The following is a 16,006-nucleotide window of genomic DNA, read 5'->3' on the forward strand; positions in this document are numbered from 1 at the left end:
CAGCTGTGGCTGTCATATCTGTGTTCACATTTTGTCAAAGAGGTTAATTTTATAAGCATTGATATTATATGAATGTCAATTTGTTTAATGTTTCATATCCAAAAAAAAGTGAGAAACAAAAGCATGAAACAAAACAAGAGGTATCCCCTCCAAGTCACATCTAAAATGTTCACCAATATGTGAGAGAAAATGTTCATATAGTAACAATAAATCTGAATTCTGTGACAAACTTGTAACAGTACCATGATGGGGATTGGACATGGCACCATCCTATGCAGTCATTCCCCTGAAGGGCAGAGATGTCAGGAACAATACTTGTATAGACACTTAGCTCTTCAGCCTCTCCGGTGCCAAAGTCTAAACTGATCAATGATTTTGGCTGAACACCAAGGCTGAAACTGAACTTCAGAGATTACCGATTCAAAAGTTTTCTGTAAGATACATTTGAGAAACAACTGGCTGCACATTAAAAAGATACCCTTAGTTGTCGTGAATATAAACAATGGAACCCTCAAAGGGACACCCAGTCTTGAATGTGAACATGGCACTGTGCCCATGCACTGAGTGACAGGAAGGGGGAGAAGAGTGATCTTAGGAAGATGTTCTGTCTAAAAGAGGGAGTTGGCATGAAATCATGGATGGGAGGGAAAGGATGCGGGCCTTCGTTGCAGTTCTTGACTGGACAGGGCACTGGAGACAAAGACATCTTTCAAGGTGGCTGATGTAGTGTCTTCAGAGAATCTTTGATTATGTTGGGGAATTGAGACCTACTAGTAGGAGCCATTGTCAGTAGCTCCATTGTAGGATTCAGCTCCAGACTTTCTGGCCAAGAAACCATTGGTTGCTAAAAGACGTTATCACTGGGGAGTTGATAAACCAAAGTGCCTGTTAGTGTGGAAGTGGTTTTGGCAGCAAGCATTCTTAATAATGAAAGCATTGCATCAGCCTTGGAGACCAAGAGACCATGTTGGAAGGCTATAGTGACCACAAAGCACCATATTCCTCAGGGAATGCACTTGCCTGCTTCCTGAGCCAAAGACAGGGACTGGAGTGCCAAGGCATCTGTAAGTAAGGCTGATCTAAAGAATGTATCCTGGCCATTGCCTCAATGTAGCTAATGACCCTCAAAAATTACACTCCAGAGAAACATTTGGCATTCACCTGTAGAAGTTATAAGTCTACAATTAGGTAAATAAATTGGATTAATTTTTATTAAAGACAATTTTGTTTACAAGAAACTTTGTTTCCTTTTTTTTACTTTTTTTTTGTCTTTTTTACTTTTATTTATTTATTTTTGCCATTTCTTGGGCCGCTCCCGAAGCATATGGAGGTTCCCAGGCTAGGGGTTGAATCAGAGCTATAGCCACCGGCCTATGCCAGAGCCACAGCAACACAGGATCCAAGCAGCGTATGCAACCTACACCACAGCTCACAGCAATGCCAGATCCCTAACCCACTGAGCAAGGGCAGGGATCAAACCTGAAGCCTCATGGCTCCTAGTTGGATTTGTTAACCACTCAGCCACAATGGGAGCTCCTTACTTTACTTTTTAAATTTGTTACTCAATGAATTTTATTACATTTATAGTTGTATAACGACAATCACAATTTTATAACATTTCCATCCCAAACCCTCAGTGCATCCCCTCCCCCACCCCATCTCATTTGGAAACTGTAAGTTTTTCAGACTTAATTTTTTAGAGCAGTTTTAGGTTGACAGTAAAATTGAGAGAAAGGTACAGAGCTTTCCCTTATACTCTCTGCCCTTACACACACATAGCCTCCCCCATGACCAACCTCCCCTACCAGAGTGATACAGTTGTTCCAATTGATGAGCTTACATTGATACAAAATAATACTTGGAGGCCATAGTTTACCTTAGGATTCTCTCTTGATGCACATTCCAAGACTTTGGACGAACGTACAATGACCTGCATCCATCATTCTAGTATCATATAGACTGTTTTAACTGCCTTAAAAATCTCTATACTTTACCTATTCATCTCCCTCCCACCACTTTTAAATGATGAAATAGGATAAAAGGAAATCTATCTTTAATATGGCCATCTTTTGAACTTCTTCACTCAATGTAAGGAATTTGTCATGGTTAAAGTACGCATAGACAGGGCTTGCCAGTAGGAGGCACTAGGTTTACTTAGCATTCAAGGTCCTAGAAATTCATCTTTAACAAATCAGTGAGAGAGTAAATATGATACATCTTTCTATCATTTTCCCAACAGAGGGTCTTATTATATTTGGTTAAGCCTTGTGCCCAGGCCATATTCCAGGGGACAAGAACTTTATGAGATCATGCAATACACTAAAATCCTTCAGTGTAATGCCTCCCCTAAACTCTCCAAGTCATCTTTATCTACTGTAGATAAGTAGGAATAGGTGGAAATGTTTTTATAAATATGCCCCTCATGAATAGAAGCATAATCATAAACCCCAAATCTAACTTGATAGATCATATAGCTTAATAATATTTTAAAAACTAATCCCCAAATCTGACTTTATAGAGCACATATTTAATAAATAAGGGGGAGACTTTCTGCTTTGAAGTCACTATCTGCCATTCACAGGACACTGGTCTACTTTAATCTTCAAAAAGTTAGAGTATAGGAGTTCTCCTTGTGGTGCAGTGGAAACAAATCTAACTAGTATCCACGACGATGTGGGTTCCATCCTTGGCCTCGCTCAGTGGGGTTAAGGATCCGGAATCGCCATGAGCTGTGGTGCAGACAGTAGACGCAGCTCAAATCTGGCGTTGATATATATATCTCTGCGGTGTAGGCCGGCAGCTGTAGCTCCGATTTGACCCCTAGTCTGGGAACTTCTGTGTGACACAGGTGTGACCCTAAAAAAAGTAAAGAAAATCTATTCTTCAAGTCCATGATTATGACGGAGCACGATAATGTGGGAAAAAAAGAATATATACTTCTATGTATAACTGGGTCACCATGCTGTACAGTAGAAAATTGACAGGGAATTCCCGTCGTGGCGTAGTGGTTAACGAATCCGACTAGGAACCATGAGGTTGCGGGTTCGGTCCCTGCCCTTGCTCAGTGAGTTAAAGGATCCGGCGTTGCCGTGAGCTATGGTGTAAGTTGCAGACGCGGCTCGCATCCTACGTTGCTGTTGCTCTGGCGTAGGCTGGTGGCTACAGCTCCGATTAGACCCCTAGCCTGGGAACCTCCATATGCCGCAGGAACGGCGAAAGAAAGAAAGAAAGAGAGAGAGAGAGAGAGGGAGGGAGGGAGGGAGGGAGGAAGGAAGGAAGGAAGGAAGTTGACAGAACACTGTAAACCAGGTATAATGGGAAAAAATAAAAATCATTATATAAAAATGAAAACAAAAACAAAAAAAGCAAAGAAAAAAAGCGACTTATATTACAAATATGACAAGGAAAAAGTACCTAAGAATTGATATTTTAAAATTGATGTTAAAAATATGAACCTAGGTTGGTTTGTAGAATAAAATTGATCCATGGTCTTCATTAAAACAACAACAAAATAGAACGTTCTCCTACTTAATTATTTGCTAATCATGTGAAGTTTATAAGATCTGTTCACTAATATTCCAGCCCTCTTCTTTTCTGGCACCTAGCTAGATTGCATCTCCTGGACCCCTTGTTGAAATATATGGCATTATTTTGTAAAGCTGAATATGCCACAGTCTGCAACCTATTTAAAACTATTCATAGTTACTGTTCATAGTAGTCAAATATCTATTGGCCGGATAACAAATAAACATATTTTGAAATAATCACACAATAGGATGTGATAGAACAGTGAAAATGAGTCTACGACTTTACTCAAACTCAACATAAAACTTAGTAACATACTGTTAGGTGAAAAAATAAAAGCAATTTCTAGTAGACTGCATATAAGATGCTGTGTTGCCTAAAATTCAAAGCCAGGAAAAAATACATATAGATAAACAGCATTTTATTTTTAGGATAAAATCAAGGTATTGGTTACTTTTGAGGCAGGAGGCAGAGAAAAGTTTAAAATATATTTAATTATTAGTAATATTTGAGTTCTTGAGATGGTAGCAAGGACTCTTTATTATTTACATAAATGTATAAAGAATATAAAATAATAAAATAAAAGATTCTGAAAATGTTTGGAAATTGGTGAATTCTGCAATTGAAAACTTATGATGAGAATGGGTTTCTTGGGAATTCTTTTGTAGCTCAGCTGGTTAAGGATCCAGTGTTTTCACTGCTGTAGCTCTGGTTACAACTGTGGCATGGGTTTGATCCCTGGACCAGGAACTTCCACATGCCATGCATGCAGCCAAAAAAAAGAATTGGTTTCTTGGTTTCTTCTCTTTGTTCACTCTGTTTTCTTTCTTGGATCCATTTCGAATCAGACTTTAAGATTAGGCAGGGTTTCTGGGTCTATACCTTCAGAAACTCTATTGGGAAAAAATTGTGACTTTTCTCAATAGTGAAGTAAAATTCCTTCAATAAAATACGTATTCCTTAGTAAGTGTCCTGGTACTAACATCAGTTAGCAAAACAAATGGAATTGAATTAGAATAAAATGTGAGTTATCTAGCAGGGCTCATATACATTTTAATCCTCAGACCACTTGCTGCACATCTGTGGCTCCTTGGTGAGGGATGGTGACAAGCACACAGAACAGAACCTCTGGCTTCAGGCACTGTGGGGGCTTTCCTAGTTGTGATTACAAATAGTTTACAAAAGTGGGAGAAGCTTGTCTAGCAAAAAGGGGCAACAAAGGCATTGGGTGGGAACAGGGTGCTTTCACCAAGGACAAAGATTTTTTCCTCTTCCTGTTCTCTGTTACCCTCTCTGCCATACATGTGCCTTTTCCTCTTTTTCACCGGTATCTTTGGTCAGCCCGAGGCACCTAATACCTCCAGACTCTCTTCTGTATTTGGTCCCTTGAGTACAAGGAGGGGTAACTTAAGTTTCCACAGGCTAAATGGAAAAATGCAAAGTTCAACTTATGACCACATCGGGGATGTTTCTGATTAGCAAAGGAGGAGAAACTTTAGGGAATACTACTCTGTAGGATGCTAATATCTTACATCATTATATCTTAAAATATTCCCTTTAGAGTTAAGAAAGATTTTTTTTTTTTTTTTTTTAGTATTCCATGGGAAGGCTGCTTTCAAAAAGGGATGGAAAGATTTGACACAAATTTCAAGTGTTCTAACAGGTAAGTGACAGACTACTTTCATCATGATACTGAGAGAGGCATCATTACAGAATAATCTAACAATTTTCAAATATATTTCCTTATGTCTTATGACTATGTTGCTCCTACTTCCTTTAAGAAAGAAACAACGGCAACAACAACAACAACAAATAGAGGTAATGACTGTGACAATTTCTGGAGAATGTTAGCTTTCCACATCCAAGAGACACTTAAATAGAAGACTAAAATGATTACTCTTTGCTTATTTCTAAAATGATATTTTAAGAATATAATTTGCAGATGGCACACATCTGAGATTTAGTTTGAAAAGCTGAATAACGACTCGATGGAAAGTTCAGAGGAAGTGTGACAACATAGAGGCTAAAAACTGTATCATGAAGGTGAATGATAATGTGTCATATATATAAGGGGGGTTATCATTCCTTAATTTGAGCTTTTGAAGGATAAATAATCTTGGAGTCATCCATTAACCTTCACATAAGAGAAAGGAGATTTTTTTCCATAGACATAAAATCAGCGTAGGGATTTTCCCCAAGAGAGAGGTATAGGGTAACCGATCAGGGACGGCTGGGTAGTTTAAGAAAAGAGTCCTAAGAAAAGCAATGCTTCTCATGGTGGCTTCTGCTATAAGACAGATTTGCAGGGTTGAAGGATCCACTTACCAGTATGTATTCCTCCCTTATCTTTGCTCCATCTTTTCTTTCTTTCTCTTTCTTTCTTTCTCTCTTTTTTTTTTCTTTTTCTTTCATGACAGCACCCATAGCATATGGAAGTTCTCAGGCTAGGGGTCAAATCAGAGCTGCAGTTGTCAGCCTACCCTACAGCCACAGCCACAGCCACAGCCACACCAGATCTGAGCCACATTTGCAACCTACACTGCAGCTCCTGGCAACACCAGATGTCTTAACACCATGAATGGGGCCAGGGATTGAACCTGCATGCTTACGGACACTAGTTGGGTTCTTAATCCACTGAACCACAACGGGAATGCCACCTCTCTACCTTTTCTATGTGGTTTTCTTTCAGTTCTTCTTGGTTAACCTGCTGCCTCAACATATTATCACTTCATCATTCTTTTGACACACTTAGGCGTTTTAAAGTTGGCTAACCTTGTTGAAAAGTTGAGGTGAGTAGAGTAATTATTAAAAGATGTTCTATTTTAACTGTGTTGTTTGTGTCCCAAGCACTGCAACCCGCTTTTTTTGTGTGTCAGATTCGTTTGAGAATCTCATGAAAGCTATCAAGACACATCTGGAAAAAATGGGTCCATGGTCATACACAGAGACATGTACAAAAACACACATCAATGTTAGGAGGAGAGGAAACATGTCAAGGCTTTCCTTGTGTCCTTGAAGGGCCAAGAATTCATGTAAATCTTGTCAAATACTCAAGATGATCTCTCTTATGGGTGCCAGAGCTCCAAAATCTTATATAGCCATGTGGCACTGCTCTGAGTACAATTTCTACTCCAGGTTATGGAGCTGATTTACTAAATTATTTAAAATTTATCCCATTTTTATCTGCATTTATAGATTGGGAGCATGTTTGACTGTTCACCATCCATAATATATATATATATGGCCATAGTATTAACAGTGTGAATGTGTTTTATAATCAGAACAGTACCAAAACAATGAGATAATTATTATAAGAAGTAATTTAAAAGCTCAATTTAAAAACACTTATACAAAAAAGAAAAAAAAGGAGCTCCTGCTATGGCACAGTGGAATCGGCTATGTGTCTGCCCTGCTGGGACACAGATTCAATCCCTGGCCCAGTGCAGTGGGTTAAGAATCTGGTGTTTCAGTAGCTGTGGCATAGGTTGCAACTGTGGTTTGGATCTAATTCCTGACCCAGGGACTTCCAAATGCCGTGGGGTGAAAAAAAAATAAACTAATAAATAAAAACACTTACCAAATACCTACATTGTATAGGGCTTTGGGTTTGGAAATGTGGAGAATAAAATCCTGAGAATATGTAGTTTTCAAAGATTTTCCTTCTAAGAAATTAGCTAAAGAAAGCACACACAATTGCATTTAAGAATCACCTATATACTATTATAAGAAAAGCTATCAAAAGAAGCCCTCGGAGAATAGGAAAAACTTCCTTTATCACAAAGCACTCACTGAAGGCAGTCAGAAGAGATTTTGTAGTAGTTGGGTCCTGGAATTGTGAGACAGTTAAAGTAGCTGGAAATAAAATTACATTCGAGGAAGGAAGGTGACTAGTGATTATGCTGTCGATTGAATGTTTGAGGAGATTCACAATCATTAATAAATTAATGAAACCACATGTATTTATGGTTCTAAATTTATCTCAAAAAATGTTTGTCCTAATGTATAAATAAGGTTGTTCTTGAAATGGGCAGTCTAAAGGGATTGATAACATATGAATTAAAAGCCACACACTCAAAGGAATGGTCACAAACATAGGCCATGTTTTCAAGTACAAATACTTCATATGGGTCACTCATTCGAATAAGTTGAGGGAAGTGCAAATTTATTGTACTGATTAAGATACTAAGACTCAGTTCTCTGAAAGCTTAAAATGTTTACCAACCATAACATGGTCTAAAGAGATTTTTTTTTATTGGACGTAATAAAGTAATTCACTTTATTAGATATTTTCCCATGAGTAATTTTTGTTTTGGAAGAATATTACACGTTTCAACTTTGTTGAGAAGAACATTTACCAAAGGAGAGCAAAAGTATAATTAAGAGTAATTTTGCTTCCTATTTGGTCTGTCTCAGTCTTTGCTTTGGCTGCTCACAACTTTCGAGAGAATGCATTGAATGTATGGGTGGGACTGAGAAGGAATACAATGGGGTAAGTCTTCCAGATTATATTTAAATTTGTCACATTCAGTTTCTGTTTTTCTTGCAAATGGTGTTCTTTTTGACATCATCTTGACAAGAAAGACTTAGAAGAAAGATCTTGTTCTTCAAGGTAAACTAATGATAATATTTTTTTCCATATCTGGAAAAAAAAAATCTTCCTTTGAGGGAAACAAAATTTCAAAGTTGAATTATCTTTGATTTTTCCAGGTTAGAAAGCAAATTGAATAAAGTTGGTTACTAACTCTCCTCTCCCCTTCTCATGAAAAATTATATCCATCCTTCTTCTGAATAACTGAATATTTTACAGTAATGTGGAGATTTCAGATACTCGGATAAAACAAACTCTACTGGGGATTAGAACCATGATCTGGTCCTACGTGAACTGCCTGGTGACATCTTCCCAAAGGACCTCATATCTGAAATGCTTAAGCGAAACATTTGAATTGTGAAAATATAAACTATTGAATGATAATATCCCCCTGTAATTTATAGGCAACCTTAGGAAATTTGCATCCTTTGAAGGGTGATTTTCCGAAATTGGAAAAGTGAAAAATAGTAATGGGGATATTGAACATATTACCAGTTACCAAAGAATGTTCACTTCTCTGTATTAGTGTATGTCAAATACTAAATGTCATAAAGGTGCTTCAAAGTAAGGGCATTTTACTTAGAGATTACACATGCACACTCTTCCTCTTTTCAATCAGTATGAATATTTAAAAGAGAGTACACAGTGAATTTGGGCATATAATTCAATATGCCTAATAATAAAATATACATTTCTATAAATATGTGTACAAATGCATGGTTAATATGCATACACAGAAGGCATTTGTATGGGGTCAGAGTGGGCTGTGATTTTTACCTTTGTATTGTGCACTTCCAAAATGCCAGCTGATACACCACCCAAACATGTGTGGTGTATTGAATTTGGAATTTTATTGAATTTGGAAAAAATTTATTGAATATGGGAAAATAATGAAGTTAACAAAATGGAGCTGTATCTCTTAACTTTATATTCACTGAATTATTAACATTAATCACAAAGGGTTGCATTTGAAGAAGGCTATAGAAAAGTCTATTACTCACAAGCTTATTTGAGACTCATAATGACCCTATGAGGTCGTCATTACAAATTGGGGAATGAAGTGTTGAGGTGACTTGTTAAGAAACCATAGCTAAAATATCTATGAGGAGGAATATTTATTTTTCTAAAGATATTCCTAAAAATCACATATCACATTATGAATGAATTCTGTTCTTTTTCTTTTTTTTTTTTTGCAGATAAACCACTTCACACTCACCTCTTCTTATTCATGAAATCATGCATCTGAAAAATAATGTGACTGAGTTCATTCTACTTGGGTTGACCCAGGATCCTATTAGGAAGAAAATTGTATTTTTTACTTTCTTGATTTTTTATTTGGGGACATTGTTGGGTAACTTTCTGATTATTACTGCCATCAAGACCAGCCAGGCTCTTGGGAGTCCAATGTACTTCTTCCTTTTCCACTTATCCTTATCTGATACCTGCTTCTCCACCTGCATAGCTCCTAGAATGATTGCAGATGCCCTTTTGAAGAACGCCACTATCTCTTTTAACGAATGCATGGTGCAAGTCTTTTCATTCCATTTCTTTGGCTGCCTGGAGATCTTCATCCTTATCCTCATGGCTGTTGACCGCTATGTGGCCATCTGTAAGCCCCTGCACTACACGACCATCATGAGCCATCAAGTCTGTGGTGTGTTGGTGGCTGTGGCCTGGGTGGGATCCTGTGTGCATTCTTTAGCTCAGATTTTTCTAGCCTTGAGTTTACCATTCTGTGGTCCCAATGTGATTGATCATTATATATGTGACTTGCAGCCCTTGCTGAAACTTGCCTGTGCAGACACCTATGTGACCAACCTACTCTTGGTGTCCAACAGTGGAGCCATCTGTACAGTGAGTTTTGTCATGCTGATGGTCTCCTATGTCATCATCTTGTATTCTCTGAGAAACCACAGTGCAGAGGGGAGGAAAAAAGCCCTCTCCACCTGCATCTCCCACATCACTGTGGTCATCTTGTTCTTTGGTCCTTGCATATTTATATACACACGCCCTGCAACCACCTTCTCCATGGATAAGATGATAGCTGTGTTTTATACACTTGGAACACCTTTGATCAACCCTTTAATTTATACACTAAGGAATGCAGAAGTGAAAAATGCAATGAGGATGCTATGGACCAAGAGGTTAGTTTCAGACAACAAAAGATGAATGGAAGTTTCAGTTTTCCTCATAGTTTGGATGGACTTAAAAGAAGCCCACACTGAATAATATCTTATTATGGAGTTACTATAATCCTAACTTGGGGCATGAAGATTAGTTTCTATAGGAATATTGACAATACAAACACATGTGCTAGATAGTGTTGGGTCAAATTTATGTAGAAGAAGAGACAGATCTTACAGTCATGTGAGACACCTTATCTTAGATGGTCACTGCTATCTAAGTGTCTCTGCCTTTCTTGTCTGCCTAATACCACTGATGGGTTTGATCTCCTGTTTCCACTGCCCTTTGCGTTGACTTCTGTTTATAGTAATACTTCTATTTGCTTAGAACCACAGCCTGACAGGGTTTCCTTCCAGAGAGTTTATTTACTAGAAACTGTGGTCTTACGTCTCATTGTGGAGCTTCAACTTGGTTGTTCTTCCTGACTCAGCAAAAAGCAACAGTTTCAGGCATTCCCGTCGTGGCTCAATGGTTAACGAATCCGACTAGGAACCATGAGGTTGCGGGTTCAATCCTTGGCCTTGCTCAGTGGCTTAAGGATCTGGCGTTGCCGTGAGCTGTGGTGTAGGTTGAAGACGCAGCTTGGATCTGGCATTGCTGTGGCTCTCTCTTGTGTAGGCTGGCAGCTTCAGATCCGATTAGACCCCTAGCCTTCGAACCTCCATATGCCGCAGATGCAGCCCTAGAAGAAGGAAAAAAAATCCTTTTTGCTATTAAATTGATCTCTTATATTATGGAAGAAATATTACATTTTTTCTTGAATCATACTAATTTCAATAATTTGTTTATAATAGTGGGTTATATGATTAGAGCACAGACGGCCCAAATTAAGGTATATTCATGTAAGCTAGAAGTACAGAGTACATGTAGTTGATGGTAGGGAATTTGAAAATAATAATCAATTAAAGAAAGAATGTTATAACCCAGAGGAGGGTTTTTAGGATTGGAAAATAGTTATTTCAGAGATATGAATTGTTTTAGTGAGTTTTGATGTAATTCAGAAAAGAAATCTGAGAAAGACTGAGGCATTTAGATGAAAATTATATTTATGCACTGGAGGTAGATATCATCTTTTGTCACCATCTACCATCACTGCAGTCTCTAATTACAGGATCACTAAGAATCTTTCTGATTTCAGGAGTTCCCATCATGGCACAGCAGAAACAAATCCAACTAGGAACCATGAGGTTGCGCGTTCAATCCCTGGCCTCACTCAGTGGGTTAAGGATCCAGCATTGCCATGAGCTGTGGTGTAGGTCACCGCAATGGCGTTGCAATGGCTGTGGCATAGGCCAGCGGCTACACCTCTGATTAGACCCTAGCCTGGTAACCTCCATATGTTGAGGCTGCAGCCCTAAAAAGACAAAAAGACAGGAGTTCCCGTCGTGGCTCAGTGGTTAACAAATCCAACTAGGAACCATGAGGTTGTTTCGGGTTCAATCCCTGGCCTCGCTCAGTGGGTTAAGGATCCAGCATTGCCATGAGCTGTGGTGTAGGTCACAGACTCGGCTTGGATCCGGTGTTGCTGTGGCTCTGGCGTAGGCTGGCGGCAACAGCTCTGATTAGACTGCTGGCCTGGGAACCTCCATGTGCTGTGGGAGCAGCCCTAGAAAAGGCAAAAAGACAAAAAAAAAAGGAAAAAAAAGAATCTTCCTGATTTCAGTTTGTTGTCTTATTACTATTTTTATCAATATAGAAAATTTAATATTTTTTTCCTTGTTTGGAACTTCCATTTCTCTTTACATGTTACTAAATTATATTAAGATTACTAAATTTACATTAAATTTATTGTACCAAGAAATTTACATTTCTTTAGTTTGAGAAAAAAGTAATTTATTTCTCAGTAGGATGGAAACCTATGAATTCCACAGTGAACTCCAGTGACATATATACATCACCTTTTTATTATTATTATTTTTTTTTCTTTTTAGGGCCGCACCTGCAGCATATGGAATTTCCCAGGTTAGAAGTTGAAGAGGAGCTGCAGCTGTCGGCTACAGCCACAGCCACAGCAACGGGGGATCCCAGCTGCATCTGCAACTACACCACAGCTCATGGCAATGGCTGATCCTTAACCCACTGAGTGAGGCCAGGGATCAAACTCACATCCTCACAGACATTATGTTGGGTTCTTAATCTTCTGAGCCACAGTGGGAACTCCTATGTCACCTTTTTAAAATCAAATTCTATATTTTTCATGGCTAATCTATCTCAAGCAGTTTATCACTGATCATAGCTACTACGGTTTGATTTTTGTTTTTGCAAGATTTGCATAGTAAAAGATTCCAGTTTACAGAGTTTTGGTTGAAGACTTCTATTTCAAGACAAGGAAAATATGAAAAGGGTTGTATCCTGGATCCAATCGGAGTACCTCCCAAATCCACTCTATATAATATGTCTTCTGGACAGGCTTTGGATTTAGAACTCCCGTGTCACTGTTACCACATCTCTTGCAGACAGAAATGTATAATCAAATTCCTGCCTATGAGTCTGTATTAAAAATAAGAGAACTGCAAAAAGGCTGAATGTACATCCTCACAGGATTTTCTGTTGAAGTCAGTGCTCTGATAGAGTAAGAGTGGGACTCTGAAATTTAAAATAGACACAACTTGTGTGGAAAAGGGTGAGAAACATGAACTCACAAATATTCTTGCATGACCTTGGTTGTCACAAGTAGCTTCCCCTTTCTTGAGAGAGAGGGAAGAAAATCATGTAAAAATACTTATCCTCCCTATGAACTTCCTCCTTCATCTCTTACTGCTTCCAAAGCAGCTAGCCAGGGACAAGTCACATGTAAGTCCAAACATGAAAGTACAATTTTGCTCAAAAAGGAAAAAAAATACATAAGGGACTTATAGGACTTGGCTACTATGCACAAGTGAACCAGGGAGCACATTTCATTATGGAACTGGATCTTAAAGGTGCCAACACAGAATGGAAAATACTGTCTGATGTTGAGGTCCATCTTAATGTGGCTTTTTCTGTAAACCTGCATCACTGGAAATGCCTCATAGAGTAGCTCTGTGGTCTGGATCACTCATAGAACTAGGTGTTAGGTTTGTAGGAAAGAACTACAAGGCAGAGCTATTAAACACAGGTTTTTTTGGTTTTTTTTTTTTTTTTTTTTTGATCTTTGGTATTGATGATGTTTTAAAAGTCTATACAATTCTTAGGTGTGATAGCTTGGAAGTGAATATGATTTGAACTTAATTCATATTTAGAGGGCCCTAATGGAAACTGCTTGAAGAAATCAGCTCCCAAAGTTTCCAGGTGAGGTAGACATGAGTTATGTAATCAGGTTGTCCATATTCAGTGGAGATAAAAGAAGCCGAACTAAAAGAATTGTGAGCTGACTGACATGACAACTGTGAAATTATTAATTTTAGTGTCCTTAAAGCATATTTATTCCAAGTGTTCTTTTCCTTTTCCTTTTTTTTTTTTTGTCTTTTCTAGGGCTGCTCAGAACCCGCAGCCTCATGGTTCCCAGTCAGATTCGTTAACCACTGAGCCATGACGGAAACTCCTTGAATTATATTTTTAAGTGTAAAATTTCTTATATATATAAATTCAAGGAATTCCTGTAGCAGAAACGAATTCAACTAGTATCCATGAGGATGTAGGTTCAATCCCAGGCCTCACTCAGTGGGTATGGGATCCAGCATTGCCGTGAGCTGCGGTATAGGTCACAGACTTGGCTCAGATCCCAGGTTGCCGTGGCTGTTGCATAGACCAGCAGCTGTAGCTCCGATTTGACCCTTAGCCTGAGAACTTCCATATGCCGCAGGTATGGCCCTAAAAAAGCAAAAGAAATATATATATTTCAAGCAAGTGAAAGTTGTTTTGCTTGGAGACACTCACCCATAACTTGAAATTTAATGTTGTTATGGGTTGAATTGTTTCCCCCAAGAATTGGTGTCCTAACCCCCAGTACCTCAGAGTGTGAGTTTATTTAGAGATAGGATATTGTGGTGTAAGTGCATGACAGTTAGCTTTCTGTACTGTAATGTAAGTGTCTGACATTAAGCTTTTGATTATCCAGCCACCTATGTCAAACACATCTACCTTGAACAAACACATTGACAGCTATACAGCCAGATCCAGAATGAGACTCTCCATGGAGAAAGTTCCCCTTTTACAAAGCCCTGGATGACCTATAAGTGACCTTGTGAGTGACTCTGCATTGTCCTTCCTTAATTTAATTCCATTCATGTTTTAAATTCACTGAGAGAGTAAACTTGTGAAAAATGAAGGCACCCCAGCTTTGACCCTAATAAAGGCAGCTTCTCAAGTTCTCTTTCTCTGTTCCTTTCTTGTGTGGCTCTAACAGGCTATGTACCCTTCATGACCTCTGAGAAATAAACTTTGTTTATTAAAAGTTCCCAGATGGTTGTTGCTGAGGTACATCTTACAGTCATAAAAAACACAGCATTGGCTCTGGTTGGGGAAACAGCTACAGGGGCCTCCCAGAAGCGTAGGCTCCGATGCGATGCCTGCAGCCAGGGATTCCTAGTTAATCACCTTCCTCTCCAGAGGCGGAGGGTGACACAAAGCAGATCTTTACAGAGATAATGAAGTTAAAATTGATGTCTTATGGTGAAACCTAAATCCACCATGACTTGTCACCACCCTAAAAGGAATTCTGTTGCTGTCTCCCAATCTTTTGGCCACATGTGGGTTTGGGAACACTGGGTGTTACCACATTCATTTCATTCCATGCTGCCTTCACTGGGAGAGGGTTGTTTTCTGGTACAATCTCTGTTCTATTTGCTGTGTTGAGCGCATCCACATCCAATAGGATAACACCATGGAGGTTCATTTGCAAGTGCTACTGTGTAAACACAGCCACGGTACCTTATGCAATATTGATTATACTATTATTCTTTTTCACGAATATAATAAGCACAATAAAATTTAGAAATAATATGTGGATATAAGCATACAATTACTTTTTAACAGCAGGGACAATAAGAAATAATTTAAAATGATTATTTTATCTGGAGAGATTGAGAAACAGATTATTCGATTTTTTTTCATGTTGTACATTTTTCACATGTTTGAATTTTCAAAATTTATGCCTGTGTTCCTACTTTTATGTAAATAGGTCACCTGGATGGTGATATTCTGTAACTTTTGGTTTTCTTCTTTTTATATATAAAAAACAAAACCAAAAATTATATGTTTAAACATAAATTTCTGTTAAACATGTTGAACTATCCATAAGAACATATTTCCTCTTCATTATAAATTCTAATTAAATAAGGAAAAAACCCATAAAATTATGTGTTAATCAAGTTCCCACTGTGGCTCAGCAGTGACAGACCTACTGTTAGTATCCATGAGGATGTGGGATCGATCCCTGGCCTCTCTCACCAGGTTAAAGATCCAGCATTGCTGTGAGCTGTGGTGTAGGTCGCAGACATGGCTAGGATCCCACGTGGCTGTGGCATAAGCCTGAGGCTGCAGTTCCGATTTGACCCCTAGCCTGGGAACTTCCATATGCTGCAGGTACACCCTCCTCAAAAAAGGCAAAAATTATGTGTTAATCCACAATGATAAAAATAACCAGGCAAAAACATAGGCAAAACACTCTCTGACATCAACATCATGAATATTTTCTCAGGTCAGTCCCCCAAAGCAATAGAAATTGTGGTCACTATAGCCTTCCAACATGGTCTCTTGGTCTCCAAGGCTGATGCAATGCTTTCATTA

The 16,006-nt window shown here is 38.5% G+C and overlaps 1 protein-coding gene and 1 non-coding gene across 2 annotated transcripts; both read left to right on the forward strand.

Annotated features, from left to right (window-relative positions):
• Positions 1–9,349: 9,349 nt before the first annotated feature.
• LOC125124055 (olfactory receptor 4C16-like) lies at positions 9,350–10,282 on the forward strand. Its single transcript, XM_047774234.1, has one exon. It carries the CDS (start codon positions 9,350–9,352, stop codon positions 10,280–10,282), a length of 933 nt encoding a protein of 310 aa, XP_047630190.1.
• Positions 10,283–13,250: 2,968 nt separating this feature from the next.
• LOC125126601 (small nucleolar RNA SNORA18) lies at positions 13,251–13,381 on the forward strand. Its single transcript, XR_007134706.1, has one exon. It is a non-coding gene; the product is annotated as a small nucleolar RNA SNORA18 (small nucleolar RNA).
• Positions 13,382–16,006: the final 2,625 nt, after the last annotated feature.

Source organism: Phacochoerus africanus, chromosome 4, assembly GCF_016906955.1.
Source record: "Phacochoerus africanus isolate WHEZ1 chromosome 4, ROS_Pafr_v1, whole genome shotgun sequence".
Taxonomy (NCBI): Eukaryota; Metazoa; Chordata; class Mammalia; order Artiodactyla; family Suidae; genus Phacochoerus; species Phacochoerus africanus.

What these genes read in the sequence shown, in the direction of transcription:
- LOC125124055 (XM_047774234.1), top strand. Translation starts at nt 9,350, where the DNA reads ATGCATCTGAAAAATAATGTGACTGAGTTCATTCTACTTGGGTTGACC.